Source organism: Lutra lutra, chromosome 2, assembly GCF_902655055.1.
Source record: "Lutra lutra chromosome 2, mLutLut1.2, whole genome shotgun sequence".
NCBI classification, from domain to species: domain Eukaryota; kingdom Metazoa; phylum Chordata; class Mammalia; order Carnivora; family Mustelidae; genus Lutra; species Lutra lutra.
In genome coordinates, this window is record NC_062279.1 from 67,832,724 (window position 1) to 67,850,771 (window position 18,048).

Here is an 18,048-nt window from a genome sequence, read left to right on the forward strand (position 1 = left end):
GATGCAAAGGTAGGAGGGAACTGTAGTTTTTTAGCTAGAAAGTTATGGTTCATTCCCAAGGAAGAGAGGGAGACTGAATATTGGCGGTTGGGAGGAGGAGCAATTAGAAGTGCCTGCCACAAACCTCCAGGTTTCTTATATGTTAACAAAATTCTGTTTCTGTGGATGGGAACCTGTAACTTTCTGTTATTCTTCTGTAGAAGAACACAGGCTGGGCAGCTGTACAGCTGTACTTGCTGTGCACTGCACAAGTATGCCCTGCTAAGGGGGCAAAGAGGGGAGATGGAGTTGGAAGAAGCCACAAGTTAGGAGCCTAAACTGTATTCATTGTCTCAACACACACACACACACACACACACACACACACACACACCTTTTTAGAATCTGAATCAGCTGTAAGATACTGTAAACCTTCCTCCTCTCCAACCTCTCTGTGGTACTTCATGTCACTTTTCTGCCACGGTAGGAAAGGAGAATTAGGGTTATAAATTAAGCTTGCATTTACTTTTGATTTGAAATGGGAAATTAGATTTCTTTCTTTCTTTCTTTTGAGCTTCAACAAGTGCACGAGGGAGATAATGCTGTACCAACTGATCCAGGGCTTAAGCATCTGAATTACGGAAAGATAGGAAGGGTCCCACCCTGCTGGCGCATAGAACCACACAAAGTAGCTCGCACAAAGCCCCGCCTTATCTGAGACAGCCAGGTGGTATCGGTTCTTGGAATCCGCTGTGGAGAGGGGAGGAGGGTCTGGTCTGAAAGTTGGTGTGAATCTTCTGTTCTTTCCCTGCCCCCTCCTAGGAGCACATGAAACCTTTATCAGCAACAAATGTCCAGCAAGTGTTTCTCCAAGTTGTCACAAGAAAATTGAAAAGTAAGGCAAGCAGAAAGGAGGTTCACCGGCTACGTATTTTCCATTCTTGTCCTAGTTTTCTTTTGCCTCACACTAACTTTTTTGCTCTTCCCACAACCCCCAGCCATGTTGAGGTCTGACTTGCGTTTCAGGTGAGGTAGACACAGAATCACTCTGATGGGGTGCGTGCCCCTGTGTGCCTTACCTTGTGACTGGCCAGTGCCAGGTGATGAGCATGCTGGGGATAACAGAGAAAAAGGACCAGACAGACTAGAATGATTGAATTCATTTGGGCAGACACCTGTGCGTTTTCTCAATCTTCCATTGTGCTGAAGACTTTCCATCTCATGGAAACTAAGCCAGGAGTGAAATCTGTCTTTTGTCATCAAGGCTTGCCTTTGTTATAGTCTTTAGTGTCTAGGAAAATTGGTCTGTGTAGAAAACTCCAGTCCAAATAATACCTTTAACCCAGCAGGCAGACTGAATGAGGAGGGAGGTGATAGGCCTTAGAATGGTTCTCAAATACTTGATCCTAAAGAAGCTGCTGGTTGAGACTCGGGCCCATGAACCACATCCCATCTGCTGTTGGGTTTTAAAGTCAGTCTCATCAGAATTCACAATAGGAGTGTCTTATCAATCAGGAAGAGAAATTAAGGGGAAAACCAAGGAAGCTTTACTTTTTTCCCCAAAGGATCACTTTTCAAGGTTGCTGTAATTCAAGAGCATGGCATGAGTTGAGCTCTGTATTTTCAATGAAATGTTATTTGAGACAAAAGGAAAATATTCTCTCCTTTTCACGTATTCTCAAGTGAATCTAACCACCTTGCTAATGAAGGCATCCCCAACGTGAACTGTAAAAACAGTGTGTTTTTATTAGTAACAGGACTGCTGATTTCCATCTCGACACATTTATTGATTACCCTCTGAGTCCCCGCCCGTGTACCAGGTGCTCTGAGAATTCACCCTGTAGGTCAGACACGGTCATTTCTGCAGTACGCGTGCAATCTTAAAGGTCGGGAGAATGCATTAGGAAAACCGGGAAAGGAAATGGACCTAGCCTCGTAGGGCAGGAAGCTGAGGGTTTAACAAGACTCCCAGAATAGGAAGGACAGTCGAGTTTGGGGAGGTGGCATTTTCCTATCACCCCCTCTTTGCATGAGCACAGGGTGAGGCACACTTCAAACTGCAGGGTTGGAATCTCCGTTTACCGTGAAGAATGCTTTCTGGCTGGAAAGACCTGAGCTGTGCTGCCAAAGGAGGCGGTGGGTCCGTCCGGGTCCAGAAGAAGGGGGAGTGGATCTCTGTGTGTTGGCTGCCAGAAGCACAGCCCCTCTCTTTCTGAGCCCTCTGCTCCAGCCTTCCTTGGGCTCTGGCAGCACCCCGTGAGGCCCTTTCATTCAGGAAGCATCCTTGAGCTCAGGTGGCATTCATCCTCCTGAGGTTGTGTGGGCTCCCGCTGGAGCAATATGCTGGGAAGAGTCCTTCCTTACACAGGAGGTGCTCAGAGACTGCCCAGGGCCAGAGATGTGGTTTTTATGGTTGTTCATACTGCAACTGAGAAGAATCTTTCTGAAACAACTAGGAAAGAGCCGAGGGCGGATGGAGGCCATCTCGGGGAGACGCCTCGGATCTTTGCTTCTGAGTGGAAATGCCCCAGGGTTTCTGTGTTAATTCTGACCTCAGAATCAAACTCTGAAATAGTCCAAAATGCATGTTTTATGTGATCTTTGGAGTATTTCAGTAGCTAAATTCCATCGCATGAGGTTCAAATGTAACGGCTCCTGGGTTGACTTAAACTCTGGTAAGTTCTATTATAAGGAAGTAGTAGGGTACAAATTATGCACACACAGCACAGGAAGGGAAGCTTTAGAAATGACTTGCTGACTGCTCCTTGGAGAGGTTTATGATAGGCAAGAGGAAGTGTATTATATTTAATGAATTAACTCATAAATATGTAATTGATTTGATTATTATATGTAATGTATTACAGGTACATTGAAGAAGGAGTAAAGGGGAGACACTGGCTTTATTTTTAACATTTTTCCTTAAAATGTGTTGCTGATGTCACTGTGGCCGTCATTTTAATTTCTCCTTCCTCAAGTATTTTAGGAATAAGTAGCCAAACTCATTGATTTTGGGCTTCCCCTCTGGTTAACTCCCCAGCCTGCCTGTGGCAGAGTCAGCAACAGGCATGGCCTAGAGGTCAAGGAGCAGAAGGGAGGAGGAAGGGATGGGGGGTGGCGGCTGACTCATCCACTGCAGGCTCCTTGCAGACTTGGAATAACTGAGCGTCTTCCGTCCTGAATTTTTGGCTGAAACAGTGGGGCTGCTTGCTGAGAACCAGGGTGTCTGTCTTCCCTTCCATACTTGCATGCTCTTTGTGCTCTGTATTCTTGGAGGGAGGAAGCTGGCTGTGGCCCACACACCGAGCCAATGCCCTCAGCTGCCCTTGGGTGAATGAACCCTGTGCACGGCCACCAGCTCGTCTGGCAGCAGCAGGCAGGTCTTAGCCTGTGTTCCCTATGGAGGCCCCTTTGAGCCTGTTCGACGCAATCAAAGCCTCCTCATTCCCTTCCTCCCTGCTGCTTTCAGTGGGCAGGGTTCAGCTGTGTCTCACCGTTTCCTCCCCCTCCAGTGAGATCTGCTGGGTCTAAGGGCTCGCCGATGACCTGGGCGAGCCCCCGCTTAGCTAGTTTTCTCCTGTATGTTGAAGGAAATGCCAAGGAAAGGTGGCTTCTAACTTGGAGAGGATGCAACAGTCACCTGACCCCACTCCCTGCCACCTGCCTAAGTGACAGAAGGTAGAACCCATCTGTTTGTTCCAATGTGACTGGATCACAAAAAAACAATTAGCAGGTGGGAAATTTGTTTTTCAGGACACACACATAAACCTGCCATTACAGAGAGGACTCTGGTGCTAATTTAGATGCAAATGGAATTGCCCAACTAGAGCTGATTACAGAAAGGTCAGAATGTCTGTATGCTCAATTTCACTCCTATGGTAGGCATTAAGTTAATGTGCCGCCGCGATGGTGGCCGTGATGGCTGGGCTTGGGGCTGGCCTTCCTTTCAGAGAGTTTTGAATTACAGAAGCAGAAGGTGACACATGGTATCAACTCCTCCCTTCCTACCCATCCCCCTTTTAAAGGAGAACAAACTCTATTTTGTCCCTTTTCTGGAGAAGCTTTTGGGATACTGATTAAAACAAGCAAGCATAATATGTGCGTGGTTGGAGCTCTTATGCTAAAATAGAAAGGAGTAGATGGACGGTGAATTCAGTTGCTGTCCTTTTGGGAGTGCTGATCCCACCTGTGCATAGAAGCACTGCTTCTGGACTCGGACCACGCTGGGTCGAAGCCTAGAGCGAGGGATCGGTGACGGGAACAGGTCAGGGGATGGCCGAAAGGCTGGTGGGTTTGTTTGGTTGTTGCCTTGTACTCTAGTGCTTTTTAGATGTCTCTGACTGTAATGCACGGCCAAAGATTTATTCATTTGAGTGTGTGTGTGTCTATATTTTTTACTGACTAGATAACGAAGGCCATGCATATGTAATATATTGCATTACATCTAATTTGAGCAAAATAGACACACAGAAGTTTCCCAAAACAGTACCTACTCCGTGCAGCATACCCTAATATTTATGGTTTGTATCTGGTGTACACGATGAGTGAATCAATACATTGATTTCACTTTCCACTTTCGGATCTCAGACTCTAGTTTGAAAACACCAGTTTAAGGGGCTGATGAAGGCACTCAGTGTGATGGGGGACCCGGGTGAAGGCTAGTGGAAGGTGGAGAAGGTGGGTGAATAAAGGGATTGATTTCAGAGGATCCACTCAACTTGGCTTGGTCCAAGTAAGATTATGTCCCTGAGTCAGGGCTCAGGTTCCATTCTAGAACTGGGGCTGGAAATTTGCACGCAGAAGGGTGCCTTAGCAGACACATTGTTTAGGTTCATGCTTGTGCTTTATCTTGTCAAGGATAAATATTTGTTTGTGGACGGAGTTTTCCTTAGGTTATTCCTCTCATTATGGTCTGCCTTTAGTAAGAATTAACATTCCTAGGCTTGAGTATCCTTAAATTTTCTCGTGTCTTACGTGGTAGTAAGGCAGAACCTCATTTCCTAATTCTTCTAGTATTTCTAAAATCTGTAGCCACCGGCAATTCCTTACAGCACAAGAGAAATGGATACTGACCATCCTCTGTAAGGCAAAAGGTCTTAGGTACATCAACAACTGATCGTCCTTCGTAGTTGGACCACGAAGAGGATGCTACTGTCCCGTTGGGCGAATTCTTCCTTTTTGGGGCATGAGTGGCAGCTTTGGCTTTGCATTCCACGCAGCAGAGCTGCTGTCCCCTGGTGGTTCAGCGTTAGCTTTCCAGCGATCATACTTAGGCTCTGGTCTCATCCTCCTTAAGGAGCATGTCTATTTGGGGGATTAGAGGAAGATTCTGCAAAGTAAGATAATGGGGCAGGAAAAGATTTTCTGGGATAAAAGTCTTCTGAGGGCTCCTTGAATATGGAGGAGGGAAGAGACAGAAAGAGAAGGGAACCAGGTTTTCTTGGCTTAGGTATTAGTTTAAGGTGAGGGTGACCTCGATTTACAAAGAGGTTGCAACTCGATGCTTAATAGAATTGGGTTTTGGCATTTACACCATGTTATGTAAATGCTAGCCCTCCAAGTGTTTTTCTTAAATCCTCTTAGCTCATAAATGACAGCTTTGATTGCAAAAAAAAAATAATAAAATCTTTCATTTATGCAGCCTAAGAGTAGTAAACAATAGATGCTTAATGCCCTGCTTTCATGTCAGCCCCCAAAGATCGAGACTTCTATTCTAAAGGGTTTATTGCTGTGCTTTTAAGCTTATTAAGGTCATGTGTAACTTAAGGGGGGAAAAGCTGATGGTGCATTGTTGGTGCAAAGACAGCTCCTGGAATTCTGCAGGATGTGTCAGCTCAGCAGCTCAGTAAGTAAGGTTGAAATGCACAATCACAGAAACTGCATGCATGCATGGCCCGTTTAAAAAGTGCTACTTTTTCCCTAGCCATCTGATTATTAGGGAATTGGACTTCTGCCTACATGACTTTGGATTCAGTTTCGGCTAAAGGACCCCGAGGCTGCAGCAGCGGAACGGGTGTGAGCTAACGGAGCTGCGTGTTTGGCGGTGATGTGGGTCATTTCCCCTTTACCTATATTTGGTGACATCCATTATTCTATAGGTGTTTAGAAAAAAATGCCCCCCCCTTTCAGGGGCCCTCAGAGCAGAGGGCCAGAGAGGAGAGATGAATTAAAAATTAAGCTCAGTTTCGGCAAATGTAAATCACTAGGACCTTGGGGGCTATCATTTATTCAGGAAAAGTTACAGGCAGTCCCTTCTCTTGCCAAACTCTGTACATTGCACTGGAGTAATACACAAGCCATAGCGTGTGTCCCAGGACAGCATTAAGAGTGCCATGAGTGTGGGATCAGAGAAGACCAGGAAACACAGGGACGGAAGCAGTGGGTTTCAGGAGCAGGGGCAGCTCCTGAGAAACACTCTTCTCAGAAGGTAATTTATTTGCCAGGTGGTTGAGGTTTACCTGTTTCCTTTGTTTTATCTGGGCCACAGAGAGCCCTGAAAAGTTGGCCAGATGACACAGTGGTGTGTTGAATGTTTTGAGGGCTCACGGCATGGGCGCTGAGCTGGAGGGGCAGAGTGTTTGCCCTCTGATATGTGCATGCTCAGGCCGCTCACCGTCAGCCCCAAGAGGGTGAGTTCACCTGTACTGTGTAGGCGTGCCTTACTTAGCGTAAAGAAGATAGACAACACTCATATGGTCGTTTATCTTATCCATCTGGACTCCTCTGTCTGGAACATCCCTAAGGCTCAAGAAAATCTATTTTATTTTTATTTTTTAAAAAGATTTTATTTATTTATCTGAGATAGAGCAAGAGTGAGAGAGCCAAGAAGGGGGAGCCGCAGGCAGAGAGAGAAGCAGCTCTCCATCAAGCAGGGAGCCTGACGCGGGGCTCGATCCCAGGACTCTGGGACCATGACCTGAGCTGAAGGCAGCTTCTCAACTGACTGAGACACCCAGGCGCCCCACCCCCCCAGCAAGAAAATTTATAAAAATAATTTAAGCCTTTATGTACAGATACACCTGCATGGAGCCTATCTATACTTATAGAGCAGATTTGGAGATCTGATTTCTAAACTGCTTTGTGGCTTCTGAAGGCAGAACATTCCAAAGAGAAGAGGAGTGTATTATAAAAGACCAGTCCCAGTATGATAAGGTGACAGTTTACACTTCGAAAGGAAGGAAGAGAGAAGTGAATAACTGGAAAAGAGAAGATGTAATCATTCAAGAAGCCTCGCCTTCTGTATTACTTAACACCAAGTGATCGAGGGCGTTGGACTAGGGACTGGGGAGATTTCCAAGATTTCGAGAGCAGAGGGGTGGAGTCTGAGATTTGCAGCTGTTGCCCTGGCGATTTTCATGCCTCCCAAGCTGGGTAATTCTCCTCTACAGACAGTAAGGCCGCAGATGACCCCTGTTCATGAAGAGGTGTGGAACTTTGCTTTTGGGAAGCTAAAGAATAGGGGCGCCCGGGGGGCTCAGTCGTTAGGTGTCTGCCTTCGCTCAGGTCATGGTCCCAGGGTCCTGGGATTGAGCCCCACATCAGGCTCCCTGCTCACTGGGAAGCCTGCTTCTCCCTCTCCCACTGCCCCTGCTTGTGTCCCCTCTCTCGCTGTGTCTTTCTCTGTCAAATAAATAAATAAAGTCTTAAAAAAAAAAAAAGAAGAAGAAGAAGAAGAAGACAGAGAATTGCATATGAGCTCTGAAAATACTCCCTATCAAAATGTTGAAAATCCAAAGGCTTTGAGTACCAAATCCTTGGCACTTCGAAAACTTGACTGTGCAGAGGCTTCTTTTCCCTGAAAGACTCACATTCTACTGCAAGGAAATTCACACTACGTAGACAGTACTCGTTTGTGTTATTAAAAAAAAAAAAAAAGTCAGTTACTTTAGAAGCAGTAAACTCGTATAGCGCTTTAGAAGTAACACTTTATGTATGTTATTCAGTTATACAAATTTGACTTGCAACGTTCCAGAAACCTATTTAGACATCTGCGGAACTTTGCGTCTGTCCCTCTTAATTCCCACTGATGATGATGTTATTTCGCTTATGAGATTCTACGTCTATACCCATCTTCCTGGACAGAAAATGTGTTCTTACATTTTCTAGCTCCTGGTACATAGCAGGTCCAATAAATATTTATCGGATGACTACTAACGAAACAGTTATACTGGGCGTTCTAATTAATTCTTAACCGACCACGCAGATACTTTCCATGATCTCTTTTTTCCCCTTTGTGGTTCCACGCTAAAATCTTTATGGTATTTGAACTGCATTTGATGATTAGAGTTGTCAGAACACTTGAATTGCTTTTTTAGGTCTTTGCTTCTCCCTTACTGAATTAAAGGATGGAAGCAGCATGAGGTGTCGTGGAATGTGAATAGGTTATAGGCTTCAGATGCGACTCTGAAGCGAGCGGGTTCTGGTGGTTGGTGTGTCCTTGCCTTGATGGGGTCACTGCGGTGAGGCCAGGAGCCTTTGGGGAAGCATGGATCACAGCATCAAGAGGACGCTCACCTGTGCTCGTTCTGTCGTTGGTCCCAGGTGACTGTGGAGGAGGTCATGACCACAACTGCATATCTGGACCTTTTCCTGCGTAGTATCTCCGAGCCAGCACTACTCGAGATCTTCCTCCGTTTTATCCTCTTGCACCAGCACGAGAATGTCCACATCCTAGATACCCTCACGAGCCGAATCAACACCCCATTTCGGGTAAGGAGAGCCCCAGAGGAAGGGACTTTATAACTCAGAACAAATTTCAGGAGAGTTTGTTTCAGGAATAAATGAGGAATATTATTTTTTCTATTCTTGTAGCTCTTATTATTATGACAACCATTCTGAATTCCACTGACCAGGTTTTAAGTCCATCCTGCCTAGCAGGCAGACTAGACTAGCACTTTCTGACTGGGGCAAAAAATTACTTAAGTGGTCTGATGGAATGATAAAAAGCTTACTCCCAAAAGGGTACAATCAGTTTATAATATACCTTTGGGTATCCTCCCTGTTTGCCGTTTATCTTTCCTTTTCGGAAATTAGAGAGTGAATGAATTCTTGTTTTTGACTGAACTTCTTAGAAAAGTGTATCGTCAATAGCCTCAGCACTATTGGAAATGGAACCAAGGAGAACGTTTGCCCCAAACCCAAGAGATAAGCTAAGAGGAGCTGAGGCGTGAGGCTAAGAACTCTAGAGGATGTGCTGGTCAGGGCATTTGCAATTTTCTGGTAGCCCTGTCTTGTAAATAACCAGCACCGTATTTGAAAATAACTTGGGAAAACAAGTGCCAGGCAGGAGATCATGTGTGTGAGTGTGTCCGTGTGTGTATTGGAGAGTGGTAGGGGCTTGCTTATGTGGATCTGTAAAAGTTGGAAATAAGAGCAAAGGCATTTTGGAGGAGGGTGACTCTGTGTAATGGCATAATTCTAGGCATAGGCTTTCTAATCAAATCCTATAGGAGAACGAAAAGCCTTCACACACGTTCTTCACACACATACAACAGGAGCATGTTTTTATCAAAGCTGCTAAAAAAGGAGGCCATTTTATTTTATAATTCTGATTTATTTTCCATCTGTGGGGAGTAGAGCTATCCTTCCAATATATGAAATAGAATGTGTGTTTATTGCTTCCCAGCTCTGTGTGGTGTCCCTGGCATTATTTAGAACTCTTATCGGTTTACATTGCGAAGATGTGATGTTACAACTAGTTCTAAGGTGAGTTGCCATCTTTTGTTCTCTCTAAAGGAAACTCAAGTCTATACTATCGCTATGATATTTGGGGGTGGGTGGGTAATAGAAGCTAAATAGGGGCCATACTTCGAAGGAAAAAGGTTACCAAGGATATGAGTCTAATTTCTGTATTATCTCCCGAAGTTAATTTTAGTTTTACTAACAAGAGTTTTTAGGGGGCTAAATACATTGTATTATAATATATCCTCTTGGAAATAATGGGCTCTTTGGAAATCTACAGACTCTGAAAACTCTTCTGGTGTGTGGTTGAATGACCTTCTCCTGAAGTATATTTCTGGGGGTGTGTGGTATTGGAAATGACTTTCCCAAATATGAAATGTTCTTGATATATAATTTCTGTGACTCTTGCTTCCTAATGGTACATCAACAACGTGCACTCTCTGACCTCAGAGGATGTTTCAATTAAATTCAGTAAATATTTAATGAGTACTTCCTGGGTACAAGTCAGAAGAGAGTAGGGCATGGGGTAGACAGATTGGAAAGGACTTCTAAACAAGGTAGAAAAAGTATGACCTCCAGAAGTACAAGTGAGAAAGGTTTCGGCAAACAGCTGTTATTTGAGGAGAGGTGTCAGGAAGCAAAGTGGACGGCTATTAGGATGACACCGATCTGGTTGTTAGGCAGGGAGCCTCAGGAACACTGAATCCTGCCTTGGCCCAGCTCTGCCTCTCCTTCTGGGGTCCCGCAGGGAAGCATCTGCTTTGGTAAAGGAAGAGAGGAAGAGTTGGCTGGGGTGCGTGCCTCCTACCTCTCTGTCTGGTGGTGTGGAAGCAAATAAGGAAAAAGCTATCCAGGGCTGCCTAGCACACTCTTCTCCCTCCTCCCCATTTTAATGGATGTTCTGACCCTTCCTTTGACCCCTCCTTGGGAAAGAGGGCAGAAGAAGCCTGGGGGAGGGGAAAGGGAGAAGACTTGGACTGCCCCTGGTTGCCATCGAGGTTTTGACATCACACTGAGGAGATGGCATTCCAAGTGAAAGTGACGACGTCTCCAGCATGCTAGCTGTGGAAAGGTAGGAGGATGGCGAGGTGATGGTGGGGCAGGAGCACAGGCCACACCCAGGAACATGTCAGAAATGCAGGTGCTTGGCCTTGTCCCAGGTGTGCTAACTCGAACTCTGGGGGTGGGTGGGACCCAGTGAGCTGTGGTTTAACAAACTCTCCAGGGGATTCAGCTGCCCCGCCAATTCTGAGAACCACTGGTTGAAGGAAGGGTACAGTGCTGTTCGAGCCTTCTACAAATGCACTGATTAAAAAAGCCAGGCTGGGAAAGGTGGTGGCAGCATCCTGGTGGAGCCTTACAGAGTTGCCATTTGATGGGAGAGCATCTCTTCTTCATTTTCTCAGTGTAAACAGAATCTTAGGGGTTTAGAGGAGGTCATCAGTAACTGATCTTAAGGCATTGGCAAAGACCAACTCTAATCACGAAGAGAGAGCCTTGGTAGTCTGGCTAGGACGTTTGGGGTGGAACAGCCCATCCTGATAGGATTGCTTCAGCCACTCTTCATGTCTCTGCTGACATGACGGATGCATTAGCAAAGCCTGAACATAATCCATCATAGACACTTGTTAAAGCCCTTTTTTATTGCCAAAAACCAGCCTTTGGCTCCAACAAGGCTAAAACCTGATTATATTTAAATGTTAAATTCGTAACCACTGCTTCTTGGGTGGCATGAAGCACAGCCGTCCTTCTCAGGGGCCCTGGAACCCCGCAGAGCTTCTCCCCTCTGAGCTGCCATGTCAGACTGGGCCCGGCTGCTGGCCTCTGGCCGTTTGGGGCCTTCCACATGGGGAACGAACACTCCTCACCTTGGTCTTCTCATAAAGTGGTGCTTGTTGTGTTCAGAACTGTCCTCAGAGACGGCATTGGCTTCTTTTTGAGACCCAGGCATGTACCACGTGAAGGGGAAGAGACCAGCTCATGGCTGCGACATTTCCGTGTGTGGGTCAGAGCTAGTCGTTCTGCCTGGGGTCATGGAAGACTTGTCGCATGTACCCACCTGCTCTTGGGCTCAGAGTGATGAGATGATATGATGATGATCGTGGCCCTGGATTTAATATTTTATTTCTAATTCCTCCTCACTGCCTGGGAGATGCCACTAGGGGAGCGGATGAGGGGACATATGTGGGAGTCAGGCACGTGGTGGCCTTGTGGGAAGCCTTTGCTTCCTGGTCTCTGACCTCTGAAAGGTTGGCTCCTTCCCCTCTCACATTTTAAATTATTTTTAATTGTAGTAGCATACATAATGGAAAATTTACCACCGTCACTGTACAGTTCAGTGGTACTGAAGATATCTACGTGGTGGTGTGGCCCTTGCTACCATCCACCTCCTGCTCCCTCGCCTCACCACACCAACATCCTGCACCCGGTCTACACTTACTCACTGTTCTCCCTCCGCCCGCCCCTGGGCTGCCCTTCCACTTTCTGTCTCTGTGCATTTGCCCACACTAGGGACCTCAACTACGTAGAGTCATACCCTTTGGGTTCCTGAATCATTTCACTTAGCATAGTGTATTCAAGTCGTTTTCTGTGTGAGAATTTCCTTGCTTCTTAAGGCTGAATAATACTCCACTATTTATGTTGTTTATCCATTTATCGTTGATGGACCTTTTGGGTTGTTTCCACTTTCTGGCTCTTGTGAACAATGCTGCTATGAATGTATTAGAGTGCAGATACCTCTGTTCAGCACCCTGCTTTCAGTTCTTGTGGGTGAGTTATCCAGAAGTGGGATTGCTGAATTATATGGCAATTCTGCCTGAAATTTTTTCTGTTTTCCGTAATAGCGGCACCGTTTTATGTGCCCACCAACAGTGTGCCAGGGCTCCAGGTCCTCCATATCCCTGCCAACACTTGTTATTTTCTCTCCAAGAAATGGTGTTTTAATAATCAAGCAAAAATGACAGGCAGATTTGAAGAACCAACTAGAGCTCTTGGAAATAAAAACTATTACAGTGAAGAATCAAGGGTTTGGGTAAATAACGTGTAAGACAGAAATTAAGTGAGAATTAATGAATGAGGAGCTAGATTGAAGAAGTTACTAAATTTGAAGCAGAAAGCGATAAAGAGATTAAAAATATGAGGCCAAGGCTAGGATGCTGGTGGTTAATCTGATAAAGGGTAACATATCCCATTAGAGTGAGAGTGAGCTGATGGCTCAATTTGACCTATTCCAGTTTTCGAATTCCAATCTCATAATAAGGTGTTTGGGAGAATCAGTTCTGGTGGCATGTGTGAAAAATGTTTTGAAACACTGTAAAGTACTGCACAAATTTAAGGGAGGAGAATTTCCTGGAAAAGACATCTTAATCTAATGAAAACATTGTCTTCTCTGATTTAGAATCTGTACAGAAGCAAGGACAGTGAAAAATCCTTCTTCTAGTCATTTAAACTTTATCTGAAGGGACATAAAAAACAAGATTTATAATCTGTCCTTTCTGTTGTTGCCATGGTGGTGGTTCAAGTGTGTGTGATAGACTTGTAGATCGGAGAGACAGCAGAGCAGACAGGATTCTGTGAATCCATTTAATGAAGCTCTTTGTTAGGTGATAAATAGTAATGACAGGACAATTTTTGTTACAATCTAAATACTCTTAAATATTGATATTTCAAAGTGATTATCCATTTGTAACTGAGATGTTTCTTTCAGTTAACATAGTATCAGGAAATGTAAGCTGAAATAAGGTAACCCCAAGAGAGGCTATTTTAGTGAGCAAAAGCCAGGAAGAAGCTGCCCGCCTCCATGGATGTGAAGTACAATAGGTCAAAGTCAGGCAGAAGATTCTGATAAGCAAGGAAGTGACAGATCATCCCATGTTCCTGGGACTGGCCAGTTTAGTGCCCCCCCCAATTAAATATTTTATTTCTTTATTTATTTGACAGAAAGAGAGAGAGAGAGAGAGAGAGCACAAGCAGAGGGAGCAGCAGGCAGAGGGAGAAAGAGAGGAAGAAGCAGGTTCCCCACTGAGTAGGGATCCCTGACCCAGGACTCAATTCTAGGACCCTGGAGTCATGACCTGAGCTGAAGACAGATGTTTAACTGACAGGCACCTAAGTGCCGCCCCCATACCCCGAAAAGTTTTTTTAAGATTTTATTTATTTATTTTGAGAGAGAGAGAAAGAGAATGCTTGGGGGTGGGGTAGGGGCAGAAGGAGAGAGAGAATCTCAAGCAGACTCTGTGCTGAGTGCTGAGCCCAATGTGGGGCTTGATCACATGACCACGATGATCATGACTGAGCTGAAATCAAGTCAGATGCTTAGCCCAATGCACCACCCAGGTGCCCCTAGGCAAAATTTAATTGCTTAATACCCTGAGTGTCATTTCTGAATATTCTGGTAGGGCATTTTTTTTTCCCCCAGAAGTGCTGGTCCATTGTCAGGTTTTTGAATTGCATTGCCTGTTGTGTTCAGATAGATAGATGATTTGCTTCAAGAGAAGCTGTGTGTTCACTTCAGGAAAATGTCCATCTTGTATGGGAGTTAGGTGTCTGGGAGGAAATTTCAAAAAAAAAAAAGAAAAGAAAAAAAAAAAGGTAAGCCAGTGTAGCATAAGATGAATAGGAGAAATATGGTCCAAATATCTTTGAAAAACAATCTGTTAAATTGTACTGATGTTGCTTTGCAGATTTGGGCCTACCTGGGCATTGCCAAGGTTCTCACCTGCTCCTAGAAGCACCTCGTTCCTTCATCGTACTTACTTCACTGCGTCGTTTCGCTTGTGTTTCCCATCACTGTAGCGAGTGGTAGGCAATATATGGGCTTTGTTATTGATGGCCTGTCACTGAGCTGTTTCAGAAGCGATGATGATACTTGCTTCAGGGAGTGATATCCAGGGAAACAGACAGTAGGCGCAGGGTTGCCGAGGGTTGCCTGGGAAGGTGATGCAGAAAGGGAGGACAGGATGGGCAGTATCGTTTTTTCCTGCTGTATTGTGGGACAGCTTTGGGTAATCTGGGTCTCTACAATTAGGTAGTTACTCGTTTTTTCTTATTTCTACTACTTTCCCCTATTTAAACAAAGCATCCAAACAGAGTTACTATGAATGGGTAGATGGCTTGATGACAAGCGCCTGTACTGAATTCCTGAGTGATTTTTCTGCTATCCACAGCTACTTTGTTGTGATATTTGACATTAGGGCATCTTCTGACATTCATTCTGTTCCCAGTCTTTCCCTGTAAATGCTGGGAAGACAGAAGGTCAATGCATGGTTTTCCCACACTTCCCTCTGGGATAATCCTCCATTACAGAGACACACGAGAAGTACTGCTTTGAATACAAGGTGGGGTGGGGCTTACCCATTTGAACTAACTCTCCATTTTCAATTTGATAGAACCTCTCCTTCAGCCTATAGAGGAATTTTCCTTTATTTGATTTACTCAGAAGAAAATTCTTAGTTTCTCCTGAAAACATGTGTTTGCGAAGCTGCAAATTCCCAGTAACTCTTTATTCTAATATAATTTCACGCTACCCACTGGTGATATTTGATAAATAGCTTTATTAGGTTTGATCCAGTGTTCCACTTTTTAAAAATACTTCCAAACAAAGAGTAGAAATCTGTTTATATCAACTTAAATCATGAACTATGCTTAGTTTGAGCTGTAAGTTGTCATTGAGTTCCTGCAGTATGTGAAAGCATCGAAGCAGTTTATTTCTGAAATAATTAATGATGAAAATAAGGAGACGATAAATCCTGTGTCATCTGAGTTTCCCTGGGCCTCACTTGTGAGAACAGAACAATTCCTATCAGCAAGCACATGGTGTGTTTCTTCTGACCCTCACCCCTCATGTGAGACCTTGGTCTGAGGGAGGGCTTTTAATGCATGGTCATGAACAGGTCTGTCCCCCACCGCCATTACCACAGCAATGTCTGACATGGCCTCTTCTGGCCCCAAGGCCCCTGTGGTTGGTGTATCTCACTCCGCCCCAGCCCAGCCCCCTTCTGAGACTACACTGCCCATCCTTGTGCCTCAGGGCCCCCACTGTGCCTATGCAAACAGAGAAAGCTTCTCTCCTCAGCATCCTTCTGTCACCAGAGTGTCCCTGCTCACAGAGGTCCTTGTGAGAAGAATTCCTTTATCTTCCACCCACAACTTCTGTTTCTTCTCCGTGGATGTTCAGATACAAGACGCCAAGAATTAGCACAGACCTGCCCCCTGTCCCATACTGCCCTCTCCTCTCTTTCCCTTTCTGCTTTTATGACCTTTGATTTCCATGCACTCTAGCTTGAGAAAGTAGACAGGTGGGGTCTGTCTTCGTCTTGGCCACAGCAAGTTGAGATGTCTAGTGTGTGTGGGTCTGGTGCCTGCGGGTGCAGGGGAGAGATGGGGGGACCCCCGGGCAGAGCACTGGGTGAACAGCTTGGTGTTCTTTGAGAACAGAAGGGGTAAGTGGCAAGGTTGTCATTTCATACCTCGAGAGTTATTAAGACCTTTAGTGTAGGGGCGCCTGGGTGGCTCAGTGGGTTAAGCCTCTGCCTTCAGCTCAGGTCATGATCTCAGGGCCCTGGGATCAAGCCTGGCATCGTGCTCTCTGCTCAGTAGGGAGCCTGCTTCCCCGTGCTCTCTCTCTGCCTCTCTGGCTACTTGTGATCTCTTTTAAATAAATAAACAAAATCTTAAAAAAAAAAAAAAAAAGACCTTTAGTATAAAGTACCACAAAACAAATTCAGTCTCTTTTCCCCCTTGACTCAGGCTCCAGCAGCCAGGCAGCCGTTAATGTATCTGTAGGTTTCCTCAGTTGGAGCAATAGGAGATGTGGGAGAGTTGTTTTCAGGCCTCACTACATACCCTGAAAAGTGTACTTTTATCTCTTTCACCGAATCCTTCATCATGGCTTGTTTTCATCGGCACTGCCTCTTTCTCAAGAGCTAAAAACAGAACCAAAAACATTCTGGTTGATTGAAGATTGCAGTTGTTAAAAGAAGGGCTCCGGGTCCTTGGGAATTGGCTTCTACATTCACGGGATACTTGGCTCCGGTGTGACGCCTCTACCCCATTTGTTCCATCTTTGTTTAAAGAAACAGGATAGATAGTCTTTCTCCCTGTTCAGAAAGTAAGCCATTTAAGCAAACTTTATTCTACCCATGAAGCCTACTGATGTGCTCTAAGAGTCAGAAACCATTGCCCAGATTTTTTTGTCTCTAGGTTTGTAGTGATACTAAGATATTTTATCATCAACTCAAAGTGTTTTTGTTAAAGGGGACCCAGTCCTCCTTGGTGAGCCCTTGGTCACTGTGATGTGATTTATAATTAATACATATTTGGTCTACATCTTGTGTCTGGCACAGAGCTCCTAAAACCTTTGGAATTTCCTACGTGACCAGAGGAACAAAGGTGTGTTTGTTATGTTAATGAGGCAACACTAGGACCCAAATCTAAGGATGGAGGCTGGTTGCCTGGAGACTGAACCATGTGATCAGAGGGTTAGAACTCTGTCCCACTCCCCTGACCTCCAGGGCAGGGGAGAGGAACTGGAGGTTAAATCTGCTGCCAGTGGTCAGTGATTTAATCAATCATGTCTATGTGATGAAGCCTCCCTAAAAATCGAAGAGGATTGGGTTCAGAACCTTCTGGGCTGTTGCACACATGGAGCTGTGGGGTGAAGGGCACACTCAGAGAAAGCATGGCTCTGAGCCCTTTCCCCACACCCTTCGCTGTGCATCTCTTCCTTCTGACTGTTCCTGAGTTCTCTCCTTTTCTAACAAACCAGTGATCCAGGAAATAAAATGTTTCTCTGAGATCCCTGAGCCACTGCAGGGAGGTTGTTGAAACCTCTGATTTTAGCTGGCTGGTCAGATGAGGCTGGCGATTGTCTTCTGCGGTGTGTATGTGTTGGGGGGTAGGGACAGTCTTGTAGGACTGAAGCCTTAACCCTTAACCCTTAATCCCCTTAACAGTGGGATGCGACGCTGTCTCCAGGTAGGTGAGGTCAGAGCTGAGCTGAACTGAAGGATGCCCTTGCTTTGCATTGCTTGCTCGTCGTTGTGGGGAAACCCTGCCCCCTCTCCCTAAACCCCATGTTGGAACCGGCGACCAGAACAGCATTAGTTACCGTATTTTGTGAGACGAGGTTTGCACTGTGGAGCAGGTCTTTGCCTTTTCATGCAACTGCAGTCATTCAGTGCCCACGATAAGCCACCATTTCTGGGATTCTAAAACAAACTAATAAAGGAGGTTCTTGCTCTAGTAGCACGTTGTACTGAGGAGGCAGACACAGAAGTGATTATGACTCTAGGTGACAGCCCGTTGGTAGAGGCTGGTGAGTATAGCAGAGGGAGGCCATGGCTCTGTTGAAGCAGGAAGCCCAGAGGCCTTCCTGGAGAGGGAGGACTGAAG

At 45.4% G+C, this 18,048-nt stretch overlaps 1 protein-coding gene across 6 annotated transcripts in view; it reads left to right on the forward strand.

Moving 5' to 3' along the window:
• FHIP1A (FHF complex subunit HOOK interacting protein 1A) overlaps window positions 1–18,048 on the forward strand; it is a 279,678-nt gene that overhangs the window by 195,618 nt on the left and 66,012 nt on the right. For all 6 annotated transcript variants that reach the window (XM_047717642.1, XM_047717638.1, XM_047717644.1 and 3 more), the window contains 2 exons: window positions 8,518–8,685; window positions 9,602–9,681. In XM_047717642.1, the coding sequence (XP_047573598.1) occupies window positions 8,518–8,685; window positions 9,602–9,681 (248 nt within the window). The remainder of the gene's footprint in view (window positions 1–8,517; window positions 8,686–9,601; window positions 9,682–18,048) is intronic.